Here is a 14,152-nt window from a genome sequence, read left to right on the forward strand (position 1 = left end):
TGATCACATGACCATGGGAATGCTGCAATGGTCGTAAGTGTGAAAAAAAAAAATCATAAATCACTTTTTCAGTGCTGTTAATTTTGAATTGTTATAAATCGAGAACTACCTGTATAGCATTTAAATAATGCTCTTTTTTGTTCTTAGTTTTGAATATGGATGTAACAATGAAAAAAGATGACCTTGTGAGGATTACTACATTTACACCACCATTGTATAAGCAACGTTATGCTTTTATTAAGCAGTTGGTGGATAAGCATAAACCTAAAAAGGTTAGTATGTGTTTCCTAGTACAATTTTTGTCAGTATAGCTGACTGCATTAGAACTCTTATCCTTAAAGTTATTACTTTGCTGGGATAAAACAGAGTTTAAAAAAATGAGTTAGGAATTGTAATACTGTAGGGAGACTCTGCCTTGTGAGTGGCAGCTGGATCCCCAGTATCGACTGAAGGCGGAGACCATATTGGTTGGAACGGCTTCAGAAGAACAGCACATGGTGTGGTGGCAGCCACTTGAACAGCGTGTCACAGCGGTGTAGAAAGCAAAGGGAAGACTACTACACCATATATTTTCCCGGAAAATCATGTTAATGGTGGCAAAACCTAACAATGGCTCCGAGTACAGGCGCCCCTTAAATGGGGCAGGGGTGCTAAGAATCTCCCGGTCCGCTAGAAGCATGATAAACTCAAAACTACAAATTGGTACTTGGAATCTGAGAAGCCTATACAAAGCTGGGAAAACACACAACACTATCCAAGAAATGTCCAAATACAATATCTCTATATTGGGAGTGAGTGAAATGTGCTGGCCTGAAAATGGAAAGTGTGGAATAGGAAATTATACTATCTACTACTCTGGTGAGGATAGCAAACACCATCAAAATGGAGTACCTATAATCGTAAGCAATCTTGTAAATAAATGCATCAAGTCTTTTATTCCTGTATCCGATAGAGTGATGATGATCCAAATAAATAGTACTCCAGTAAATATGAATGTTATACAAGTTTACGCTCCCACAGCTCCCACAGCTGACAGTGATGAGGAGGATTTAGAGACGTTCTATGAAGATATAAGCAATGTACTGAAAACCCTAAAAAGTAATGATATCACAATATTCATGGGGAACTTCAGTGCAAAAGTGGGAGAAGGAAGTGATGCTCCTGTAGTTGGAAACTTTGGCTTAGGAACCAGAAATGGTAGAGGTGACAGATTTGTAGACTTCTGCAAGGAACATAGGCAATGTGTGATGAATACTTTTTTCAAGTTGCCAAAAAGACACCTCTGCACTTGGAGATCACTAGCAGATACACGAAATAATATAGTAAGGAACCAAATTGACTATTTTACAATAAACAAAAGATTTAGAAACTCAGTAACATCAGTAAAGACATACCCAGGTGCAGATGTATCATCTGATCATAATCTACTACTTGCCAAAGTCCAGCTGAAACTAAAAAGGATGAAAAACCCGAATCCTGCTAAACCAAGAATTGATAGAGACTTCAGCATTAAACATGGAGGTAAGATAAAAGAAGAACTAGAAAATCATTTAAGAGAAACCAACAACCTAAATGATGAAGATGTAGAAGTGAACTAGAATAAATTTAAAAATGCAATAGTAAAGGTAACAAATTCAAAATAGAGAGGGATACCACAAGAAACAACAGTGGATGATGGAGGAAATTCTTCATCTCGTGGATGAAAGAAGATCTTATAAAAATAAAAACAAAGAAAAATACAATGCATTGCAGAAAACAATTAGAAGAAAAATTCGACAGGCAAAAGAAAAATGGTTTGCAAAGAGATGCAAGGAAATAGAAGTGATAGAATGTATGCATGATAATTTCAATTTACACAAAAAAGTGAAAGAAGCAGCAGGTCTCTACAAAAAAAACTTAGTTGACAAAGGGAAAAATTCTTTTAGATGAGGACGAAAAACTAAAAAGATGGAAGGAATATATTGAAGAACTTTTTGAGGACATTAGGGATGATATAGATATGGGAAGTATAACAACTGGACCAAACATCATTATGGAGGAGGTTGAACATGCAATAAAAATAGCAAAAACAAGAAAAACCACAGGACCTGATGATATCCCAGTAGAAATTTTAAAATTGCTGGAAGACAATGGGAAGAATTTTTTATTGTAGCTCTTCAATCGAATATGTGAAACAGGAAAGATATCAAATGATTGGCTAAAATCAACCTTTGTGACAATCTCCCCAAAAATAAATGCAAAGAAGTGTACCGAATACAGAACAATAAGCTGAATGAGTCATGCCCTGAAAATATTCCTGAGAATAATTCACACAAGAATATACAACAAAATTGAGGAGTGTCTAGGTAATACACAATTTGGTTTCAGAAACAATCTTGGTACACAAGATGTGCTATTCAGCATTCAAGTTCTTGTACAATGTTGTAGAGATGTCAGTTACAGTGTTCACATGTGCTTCATTGATTTTGAAAAAGCATTTGATAAAATAAGACACAGCAAACTATTAGAAATCCTGAAACAATGGGGACTAGATGACAAAGACATCCAAATCATAATCTATATTGGCATCAGGTAGCAAATGTGAGACTAGGCCAAAAATATTCAGCTGATGCAGAAATACGAAGAGGGGAGAGACAGGGATGTATTCTGTCTCCGCTGTTGTTCAATATCTACTTTGAGTCAATCTTCAATGAGGTATTGGAGAATATCGATGCTGGCATCAAAGTAAACGGTGTTTGGATCAACAATTTAAGATATGCTGACGATACAGTTCTGCTTGCCAGTAAGCATGAAGACCTTCAGCTCCTCATCAACAGAGTTACAGAAATATCTGAAAAATACGGCTTGAAGCTTAACACCTCAAAAACCAAGATCATGGTCATCAGCAAACAACCTGTTAATTTACCACCAATAAATTCGGAAGGAATACCACTAGAAAAAGTTGAAAGGATCACGCACCTCAGTTCCAATTTACATGAAAGCTGGGACATGACCGTTGAAATAAAGATAAGGATAGAGAAAGCTTGAACAGCATTCTTCAAAATGAAAAAGGTCTTCTGCAGTCACGACATAAGCCTAAGCTTGAAAATCAGGCTTGTCAGATGCTGTATTTTTTCTATCCTGCTCTATGGAGTAGAGAGTTGGTCTCTGACAGAAGGCCACCTAAAGAGACTAGAAGCATTTGAAATGTGGATTTACAGGCGGCTGTTACGTATAAGCTGGGTTGACAAGATCAGAAATGAGGAGGTGATAAGCCGCCTGGGAAACCCAAGGGAAATCATCAAAACAATTAAAAAATGAAAGTTAGAATATTTCGGACATGTGATGCGACACCCAGAAAAAAACGGCATACTCCATTTAATCCTCCAGGGAAAGATAGAAGGCAAATGAGGTCCAGGCAGAAGAAGAACATCGTGGCTTCAAAATCTAAGGGACTGGTTTGGACAAAACTCAGCAGCACTTTTTCGTGCGGCTGCTGATAAAAACAGGATCGCCAACATGATCGCCAATGTCCGATAATGGATATGGCACAAGAAGAAGAAGAAGAAGAAGAAGGGAGACTCTAAACAACTACTATAGGGAAGATTTATGTATTTGTCATGAAGAGTATAAATTGTAGCATTTGTTTTAGTATTTAGTATTTTTTATGCTAAGGTAAAGATTCCCAAACTTTCTTATTTCATGAAATCCCTAGCAGTTCCCAAACTCTGCACTGCAAATACTCCAGAACAGACAGTTCTGTTTAGTAAAATATCCTGCTATGGTTCTCCAAGGCACTGCAATACACAGTTTGGGAATCACAGCACTGAGAAGTGTACATTTTAAATATGGTTATTATTCAAGCAGATGTTATGAAAAAGCATTTCAATAAAACAGTAGACCCTTACTCAGATCAGAAAAACAAAGGATACTAGTTAAATTATATAATATGTAGTCACAAGTAAGCTGTTGTTGGCCTGATTATAGTTTATTGAAAAGCCACAGTTGAGTCCATTCATAACCTGCAAAGCCATAAACTCTGGTTTTAGAAGTCATAGAAGCTGCAGTTGCATAGCCTGCTATAGTAAAAACAAACCACATTACATGGTTCATGGCATAGTATGGCTCACTTGGTTAATTGGGCTAAAATAATAATTACTTAGTGGGATGTGTGAACATACCAAATTAGAGATGTTTGATCTGGTTTTAGGTAAACAAGATTCATTTTTAGGAGTCATATACATGTGCAATATTTTATTGATGAGTTTTGCTAATATATACATGGTGATTTTTGCATACCTTTGCTGTATAAATGTAAGTAGTAATAAGGATATTGTCCCCTTAAAAATGTTACAATAAATTTTTTTCCAGTGCTATAGATCACAGTCCTTTGTTACCATATAATTAACTCTAATCAAACCTAGCATTAAATCAGCAGTCATTTTCATTAGATAAGAAAACAGTGTTAAACAAGTCTTATGAGTGATATTAGGAATTGTATTAATTTCAAATTAAAGGTGGCAGATTTGGGATGTGCTGGTTGTAACCTACTGTGGATGCTGAAATTCTGCAACTGTATTGAAGAACTTGTTGGGCTAGATATCAGTGAAGAGGTGATGAAAGAAAACATGTAAGTTGAATGTGTAAGTTATTTTGGGGAAAGCAAAGTTTTGTGCCCCAAATCAACCTTCCTTCCTTCCTTCCTTCCTTCCTCCCTCCCTCCCTCCCTCCCTCCCTCCCAAGAAGGAGCAGAATGAAACATAATTCTATTTTCCATTTCTGAAGTATTCTTTAAAAATATTGATATGATAGGTCAGTGCTTAATTGAGAGTTGATTACAACATTTTGGAGTTGGGGGAACAAAGAATGTGGTCATTTGTTTCTGATCTTTCTCACATGTACAATCTAGTATGCATTTCATAACTATCAAGTTCTCTAGCACAATTAATAAAAAAGTAATATATAAACATTTTTGCTTTCTTGATAATACCATTTTTGCACTTTGCTCATGTTGTAATTTTTAATGAGCAAGGGAAACTTACTATCAATCTACATTCCTCTCAGGAAAATAATTAAGTGGACAGTAGTCTCAAAAATAATGCCATATGAAATCTATTAACTGTCCACAAATTAAGAATATTTTATTCAATATATTAGTAATCCAACATATGTCACAAAAAATATGGCGATAGACCGAGGGGATCTGTTGGTATCCAAAGAATCAGTATCCATGTCATTCATAAATCAGCCAAACATTCAGATTGTACCTACAATGTACTGGATGGAGGAGATTATTAAAACTCAAGTAATTTTTATTTGCATAGTCTTTTTTCATGTTAAATGATTGGAGCTGGATTATACATTCACAATTTACAGGAGACCCAAGATGAAAAGGGGAGATGTATAGACAAAACAATGCTTTCATTCTATGCAATTTATTTGCTTCCAGGTATAGGCTGTCTCCCCTTCCTGGTGACTATCTTCAGCCAAGTGAAAAACAGCTGACAGTCACTCTCCTTCAGGGTTCGGTTGCTCACAAAGATCCTTGTATGCTGGGCTTTGATATGGTAACCTGCATTGAACTGTGGGTATTCCTTTGAGGCTTCATATTAGTTGATGAATGTTTAAAAAGCAAACTCAGATGGCTAAAAACACAATTTTCTTTATATATATACTACTAAAACTCTTGTTCTTATAACTGACTGAAACAGTGTATCATAAGGCAACAGTTTTTTCTCCAAGATACGTCAGATGGGCTGACTTATAGAATGTGTCCAAAATCCAGGATCCATGGCTCTTGTGGAATTGAAATTGGGGAAATTTGATAAAACCTTTTATGACATCAAAATTATAATAATACAGTTTATAACATAATGCAAAATGCCATAAACCATTTCCTGTGCTGATGTTTGACTGTGCTATGCAGTTCAATATGGGCTGTTTTCAGCTACATCTTTGAATGTATCCTGCCTTTTCCAGTGAAGGTAGAACATTAGAAGTTCTACCATTGTTGAAGATATTAAGGAAACTAGTGAAGAAATATCTCTGAAAGAATGACTCAAAGTATCATGGGTTATCTAGGACAGGGGTCCCCAACCTGTGGGCTGCGGCCCACTACCGGGCCACGGTTGCTTGGCCACCGGGCTGCATGAAGGGATGGTCAGTGCACATGCACAAGTGTGTGCATTCACCCCACTCGTGCATCCCACTGGCACTAGCACTGCCCCGCCCCCAAGCGCCCCACTGGCACTAGCACTGCCCCTAGCATCCTGCTGGCACTAGCGCCCGCCCTGCCCGAGCGTCATACCGGCACTAGCGCTGCCCCCAAGGGTTCAACTGACACTAGTGCCGCTACGAGCATCCTGCCAGTGCTAGCGCCACCCCTCCCCAGAGCGTCCTACCGGCACTAGTGCCGCCCATAGCATCCCGCCAGCGCTAGTGCTGACCCATTTGCAGCACCCATGCAGCCCCGTTTGCACGTGCACATGCGCTCATGTGCGGCCATTTGCATGTGTGCATGCACTCATGCACAGCCCATTTGTGCATGTGTACGTAGTGGTGCCTGCCTCCCTTTCTCGGCCGCCAAACCAAAAAGGTTGTAGACCTCTGATCTAGGATGTTTATAAGTTTCTATTTCCTGGTTCTTATCAAAGTCTCATAAATAAGGAATGTTTTCTCTCATTTTTCTAATTTCTTAGACAATATGACCTGGAAGTAAAAGAAGTACAAACCCCCAATTTTTATACTGGCAGTATGGTATATTAAAGTTAATTTGTGATTCAGAGCAAACAGGAATGTGATACTCTCTGTCCTACTCTGGTTTTGTTCCTGTGCTATTGATTTTCCATCTGTGTCCAAAGTTTGAATATCGGCGATCAATTCTGTTCTCTTCCTCAATTAATTATAGCCGTTGCATTGAAGTCCTGTGATATATTGAAGTAAATATATTCAGTTGATCTGAGAAGTAAAAAGATCCTTTTTACAACTTTGTACTTACAGAATAGAACACCTAGAGGCAAAAGAGCTTGAGAAATTTCCAGAAGTAGTGTTTGGTTTCATGTCTCCAGCCATGATCATAATTAGCACACCAAACTCAGAATTCAATTATTTACTTCCAACTGTATCATTATTTAGACATCCAGATCATAAATTTGAATGGAATCGAACACAATTTCAGAACTGGTAAGTTCCTTCAATCTTGGATATGTTTTATGTTGAAAGAATAAAGAACAAAGGTGGCTATTTTAATGTAAAACTAAGATGCGGGAAAAAACAAACCATTGCTTTAAATAGCCACTATAATTCTGAATGTATGAAGGTTATTTTTTCTTCCTTGCTTTTAATTTATTTTATTTTAAAAATTTATATGCTAACCAGGCTTGCACTGCTTTAAAATCAGATATGAAAAAGGGCATTAAAACAATACTAGTAAAAATACAAACTATCAAAGCCTAACAGCAGTCAAATTCATTAAACCTTGTTTTGCAATACATTAATTTTAAATATTGTAAAAGGCTTGGGAGAACTAGAAAGTCATTGCGTAGGGCAGGGGTAGGCAACCTTGGCTCTTTTATGACTCGTGGACTTCAACTCCCAGAATTCCTGAGCCAGCATGGCTCAGCATGGAAACCTCTCCCTTTCTCCTCAGCATGGCTGGCTCAGGAATTCTGGGAGTTGAAGTCCACGAGTCATAAAAGAGCCAAGGTTGCCTACCCCTGGCCTAGGGCTAGAGAGGGAGATAGTAGATACTTAGGGGTTTTTCACTATAGTCGGGAAGTGCTACCTTCCCTAAAGATGATAGTGTATGAGTAGGAATGTGTGGGAATAAAATTCTTCAAATAATTTAGTCCCACGAGATAATGTAGTTTGTATGTTAACACCAGTACTTTGAACTGGGACTAGAAATGAGGCAGGAAATAATGAAAGTGAAATCAGACCAATCTCATATTTTACTGCTGCCATTTTTGAAATGGTGACAGTAAAAAATAACCACAGTAATGACAGTGTTTTGTATTTAAGGTTATCATATCTAGTTGATTTAGCAATAACCCCAATGATTGGAAAGTAAGTTAAAGATGATATAACAGGTCAATCACACTCATTTTATATATTTGTGGGAACCCAGATTTTAAAAGACACGTACAAAAGTGCAATTTATCATCTTAACCTTTCTCATAGAAATAAATGAAATTATCTTGAAAAGGGTTTGTCTAGTAATATTCATAAATACCATCTCATGGGTCTTGAATTACTTTAGATTCATCATACCTCCTAGATTCATCATGCCAAAATTCTCTTTTTATCTGTGAAAGCCTGTTCACTATCCTGTTGAGGTTGTGGTTTGAGCTGTTTGCTGAATGTTTAATAGTATGAAGAAGGGACAGCCACTTTTTGGAAGTTGCTGCCTTTCTGTTTGTGAGGTTGCAGAATTAAGAGTTAATTCCTATTTGCTTCAAACTATGTTGTCAAAAAACAAACAAGCAAACCCCGAAAAAGAGGCACTGAAAAACCGGGGAGACAATTTTTTTGATTACCGGCTTTGCATATGGAAATCTTTAAATGATCTTTAAACTTCTTGATTTTTCTTTCCTCATAAATTTAGGGCTGTAGATGTTGCTACTCGTTATGATTACACAGTAGAGTTTACTGGAGTAGGAGCACCACCTCATGGGAAGGATGTTGGATTTTGTACTCAAATTGGAGTGTTTGTAAGAAAAAAACTAAGAAATGTCAAGCCTGCGAGATTTGAAGAATATCAGAGAAGAGTTTATAAAACTGTAGGTAAACCTTTTGCTTCTGTAAGGTGGGGCAGTTTTGATATGAAGGAACTATTTTGGAAAGATATATTATAATAATCAAAATACTGGGCTTCTGCCTCTTTAATATCAAATGCACTTTAGATCAGGGTAGCTGTAAATGTTAAAATATCTACTGGAAAAGATGTTCAATTGATTTCAGGTTGTCTTCCAAATAAATATGTCTTGAAGCAAGAGGATGGAAAATCTTTTAGATATGTCAACTGGAGTTTAAGAACTACTGTTATTCTTAGATAATTTAAACCAAAATATTTGGATGTAATGAGATTACTACCAATACAGGTAATCCTCAAATTATGACCAAAATTGGGATTGGAAAATTAATTAGCACAGTCATTAAGTAAGGCATCACATGATGCACCTGATTTTACAACCATTTTTTGCCAAAGCCATTAAGCAAAACATCATGGTTGTTCAGTAAATCATGTGGTTGTTAAGCGAATCTGGCTTCCCCCATTGATTTTGCATATCTGAAGCGACTCGGAAGGTCAAAGATCACAATCATGTGTCTGCAGGACATTACAATAATTGTAAATGCGAGATGGTTCCCAAGACCCAAATTATATGTAAAGTATGTAAAAAAATGAGAAGAAATCTACTCGAAACAATTATATCTTGCATATTAATAGTTCTACATATACACTTGCTTAGAAATAAGTTTCATGTTTAATAAGATTTACTTTATCAATGGACTATAATAAGCTTGTAATTTGTGCAGAATTTCAGGTAAGATATACTGCTTTGTATATTGCTAGATTTTTTTATTTGTTCTGAGCATACGTTGTCTGGGCCTTCATGCCTGTTGTTCAAGTTTCTCATGTTCAGATTTTATGATTTTTCCAGACTTTTGTTATTTATCATGATTTTGCCTTTTGCAGTGGATTGCATTTGATGTTTCATCATCAGTTTCGGAGACCACTTTCTGCAATAGAGGGGCAATCAGCTGTTGATGCTCACAGAGTTACTGAAAAGTGCACTGCCATAGCAAAACCAAAATAACTGGACTGTAACTGGAACACATAGAGCAAACTATTGGAATCAATATAATCCTTCTGAATTGCATTTATTGTTTCTGTTCAAAGACGTAATTTCTTCTAGCTTAGATCGGTTTGATCTGAACGGCCTTATGTGAGAGGTTTTGATACCGAAGCCCATGTTGTGAGCCTCCCAAACAGCAACAAAGACCTCCTGTCAGATCAGGCAGTTTCCCATTTGTGATCACAAGTACCGGTAATTTGTCACTGTCAATCAAATGGCAATTGGAATAAGGATTCAAGAATAAGGAAATACAGGAAGAAGAATCATGAGCTGGAATTCTGAACGATTGATCCCAATGAAGGCTAAAGGCAGAGTGGCTACATAAATCTACCTGCAGGCAGTTGCCAGCAATTATTTTGGCCTGGCCCTTTGCCTAATGAGGAACCTTGTTGAGTAGCATTGGTGCGTAAGTGTTGTTGCTGAGGATTGGAGGTTGTAACATCATCTGACAGCTCTAACTGATCAAGAGATGCCTGTCGTTGATCAACCTCAGATGAATCATGGCTTGATGATTCCTGAGGCTGACAATTCACAGGCTCAACTGGAGCAATGTTGTCAGAGTCAGGTTCTGAATCTAAATTGTGGTACGGTAGACACTAAAAAAGGAAGACTCAGTGTATTCTTTGATGTTTTTCCATCCATTGAAGAACTCTCAGGAAGGAGTTGTACCTATTGTGCACCTAAAGTGGGAGAGGCGTCTACATAGAAAACTATAATTAGTTGTTTTAACTTCATTATGATGTATTGTAAACTTGCCATAAAGTTGAGTATAGTTTATATAGTCCTAAAAAGCTAAATATGTAAAGGCTTTAAACATTTGATGTGCTATATAAATGTCTTGAATTTTGTTTTTTTCTTGAGACAGGTTTTCAAAGTCATATATCCAAGCCTTAAAGATGAAAAGTATTTGCAGAATGCAGTACTCAATGAAGTTTTTCGAGCAGCAGAGATAATTGCAAGGAAACAACTGGACTATAGAAAATCTGAATGTAAAAAGCACGGCAGCAGTCTTATTGGAACAGAGTCCCAATTTCAGCCATCTAGTTTCCAGATGTATATGGATGATTTTCCTTTCTCTGAAGCCGATAGTGAAATTATGCAGCCAACGGCCGGGGGAAATATTATCTATGTACCTCTTGCAAAAATCTTTTCTTTTTCCAAAGTGAATCAACTTTGTGGAACCTTTGAAAAACTCAGTAAGCTCATAACTGGCAAAATTACACTAAGCCACGATGGTTCTGCAGTGATGATTGAGATGGAATGTGAAGATGAACAGCAGAATGATGATAATAATTAAAAAAAGAAATGTTCCTTTCACGGAGTAGTCTAATAGTTGAAATACTGGTAATTGCTGGTTTAAAAATGGACTTAAATACCATAATCAGATATTACATTTTCGCATTAAATTGGATTATAGATTCTTAGTGCCCAAGAGTGGCATTTGGTTTTGTTTTTCACCTGAGGAAGGTAGCTTGTTCCCAAGAGGCTGTTGCCCACAAAGTGGATGAGGTTATGTTATTCTAGGTAGCACTTATGGGAGGGGGGGGAATCCTCCCTTAAAAGTGTAACAAAAAATAAAAATTTCAAACTCAAGTAAGCAATACTTTTCAAATAATTGGAAGTAGAGCGAGAGTGTAGTTTACTCATCCATGTGTTTTACTACATAACTCTGAATCAGTTCAAATGCATGTGAAAAGATGCCTAATCACAAAGCAAAAAAAAAAAGTTATTGAAACAAAAGTTTAAAAATTGGTTTTCCTAATTTTAATACTGGAAAAAGTAAAATTTAAGGAGTTTAGTAAAATATAGAGATTACTGTACAAAAGATCATTACAGTAGTACATCCTAAATAAAATGAAGTATTTGCTATTAATACTGAAGTACGGCAAGCATTAAGTACTTACTAAATAACCGCCATGTATCATGTATTATGCTTTTGAACATTTTCTCCAAATGTCTTAAATGTTTCTGTGCTACAAAATAATAACTTGCCAATTACATGTTGTGTGTTTCTGCAAATAACAAGTAAGCATAGTGATTTGATTTGCTACTGGGAATAACAATACAGATATTTGAGGGAATAACTATACCAGGGGTAGGCAGCCTTGGCTCTTTTATGACTCGTGGACTTCAACTCATGGCTGGCTCAGGAATTCTGGGAGTTGGAAGTCCACGAGTCATAAAAGAGCCAAGGTTGCCTACCCCTGAACTATACAGATAGTTTCAATTTTGCCTTCAAATTCTATCATTGCAGGAATGACAGAAACTGATTCTTTTTTGTTCTAAAACTAAAAACATTGTTAGTGGTAAGATGCAGTCCTCACTTTGATGTCATTAAACTGGTTTATATCTAATATTTTCCTTCAGTTACAATGTCTTCATTCCCATCTCTTCATAAAGGCTGCTCTCTGTACATTCTGTGGACAAGTATGATTTTTTGCTATAATTGCAGTATTGAAATATTGCTGAGATTCCCAGCAGTGGTGAAGTGCATGAATGTTGATGCTACTTTTCCCATATGGCAGTGAACAGTTCTATTACCTTCATCCACAAATAGCACTGACATACTTTCCTAAATACCACTACTGTTTTTCCACTCTTCGCAACTTTAAGTTGTTTTGAGTTTCACTCTCAGAATTCCCATGCTGGCTGTGGAATTTTGGCACTTGGAAGTCCACATACATTAAAATCGCTAAGGGTGTGACACTGTACTAGACCAGTGGTTCTCAACCTTTTTAATGCCGCGACCCCCAACCGGTTGTAAGTCGAGGACTAAACCAGTCGTAAGTCGAGGACTAAACTGGTCGTACATCGAGGACTAAACCGGTCGTAAGTCGAGGACTACCCAACCGGTCGTAAGTCAAGGACTTTCCCTGCCCGGGAGCGCCGCACATGCGTGGTTCCGCCCCCTGCGCCGGCTGAGGCGTAACTGGCAAGTGGCAGAGACGGAGCAGGCCGACCACCAGCTGGCCCAGCCCAAGGGAGGTATGGCACCCGCCGGAAAAGGGGAAAAAAAATGGCGGACAGCCTTGCTTGGCGACCCCCGTGAAATGGTTGATCGACCCCAAATGGGGTCACGACCCATAGGTTGAGAACCGCTGTACTAGACAATAAAGCTGATTTTATCCACTCTCCTTCCCCTTTATCCCTGAGAAGAGTGGACGTTTTAGCATGGTTTCAAGGGAAATTTCCTATAACAGTTTATTTAATGACTATTTTTACAGGTAAAACATAAGATTTTATTTATTTATATTTGTATAGCTGGCCATCTTACACTAAAGTCATTCTAGGCGGCGTAACAACATTTTAAAATATTATAGAATAAAAATGCTCAAACTAAAGAAAGATAGCATGCAAAATATATGTGACTCATAAATAGCTGTGTCAAGAATCTCTTGATGGCATATGACATATAAATGTGGCAATCATAAATCTAGTAGAAAGCCAGACTCGGCAAACATTAAGTTCGATTCTGTATAAAATGCACAAATAAGAACATCAGAATCTCTGGAATCTGTACCATCAAATCCTTAATTCTGTGCTGCATATCACCCAGAAGCAATCAAGAAAGATCAAAGAGAACCAAGAGGACTGTCTTTCCCAGACTCCTCTCATCAAAGACATCAGTTAGGACAATTAGTGCTTCCTCACTCCAATGACCAGGAGTGCAAAGTGGAGGGGAACAGATTCAGGTCATTTATTCCAATAGCACTTTAATCATCTTCAGGTGAGTCTTACCTAAAAAGGAGACAGTAGGAAATGGATGATCCTTTTAAATCAGTGGTTCTCAACCTGTGGGTTGGGACCCCATTTGGGGTTGATCGACCATTTCACGGGGGTCACCAAGCAAGGCTGTCTGCCATTTTTTTTGTCTGCCATTTTTTTTGTCCGCCATTTTTTCCCCCTTTTCCGGTGGGTGCCTTACCTCCCTTGGGCTGGGCCAGCTGGTGGTCGGCCTGCTCCGTCTCTGCCGCTTGCCAGCTACGCCTCGGCCAGCGCAGGGGGCGGAACCACGCATGTGCGGCGCTCCCGGGCAGGGAAAGTCCTCAACTTACGACCGGTTGGGTAGTCCTCGACTTACGACCGGTTTAGTCCTCGACTTACGACCGGTTTAGTCCTCGACTTACGACCGGTTGGGGTCGCGGCATTAAAAAGGTTGAGAACCACTGTTTTAAATATTAAAAAGCTTAGGGTGGTTTTCCCTAGATCGGGTAGGCAGCCTTGGCTCTTTTATGACTTGTGGACTTCAACTCCCAGAATTCCTGAGCCAGCATGGCTCAGCATGGAAACCCCTCCCTTTTCCCTCAGCATGGCTGGCT

General features: G+C 38.0%; 1 protein-coding gene across 1 annotated transcript; it reads left to right on the forward strand.

Moving 5' to 3' along the window:
* Nucleotides 1-152: 152 nt before the first annotated feature.
* Nucleotides 153-11,187, forward strand: HENMT1 (HEN methyltransferase 1; the record flags this gene model as incomplete). Its single annotated transcript, XM_015824025.2, is given in 6 exon segments — nt 153-272; nt 4,497-4,609; nt 5,429-5,563; nt 6,979-7,161; nt 8,582-8,756; nt 10,699-11,187. Coding segments are annotated over 6 exon segments (1,155 nt in total). The 5' UTR covers nt 153-155.
* Nucleotides 11,188-14,152: the final 2,965 nt, after the last annotated feature.

The sequence above is a fragment of the Protobothrops mucrosquamatus genome, unplaced genomic scaffold (assembly GCF_001527695.2).
Source record: "Protobothrops mucrosquamatus isolate PMUCROS unplaced genomic scaffold, P.Mucros_1.0 scaffold_182, whole genome shotgun sequence".
Taxonomy (NCBI): Eukaryota; Metazoa; Chordata; class Lepidosauria; order Squamata; family Viperidae; genus Protobothrops; species Protobothrops mucrosquamatus.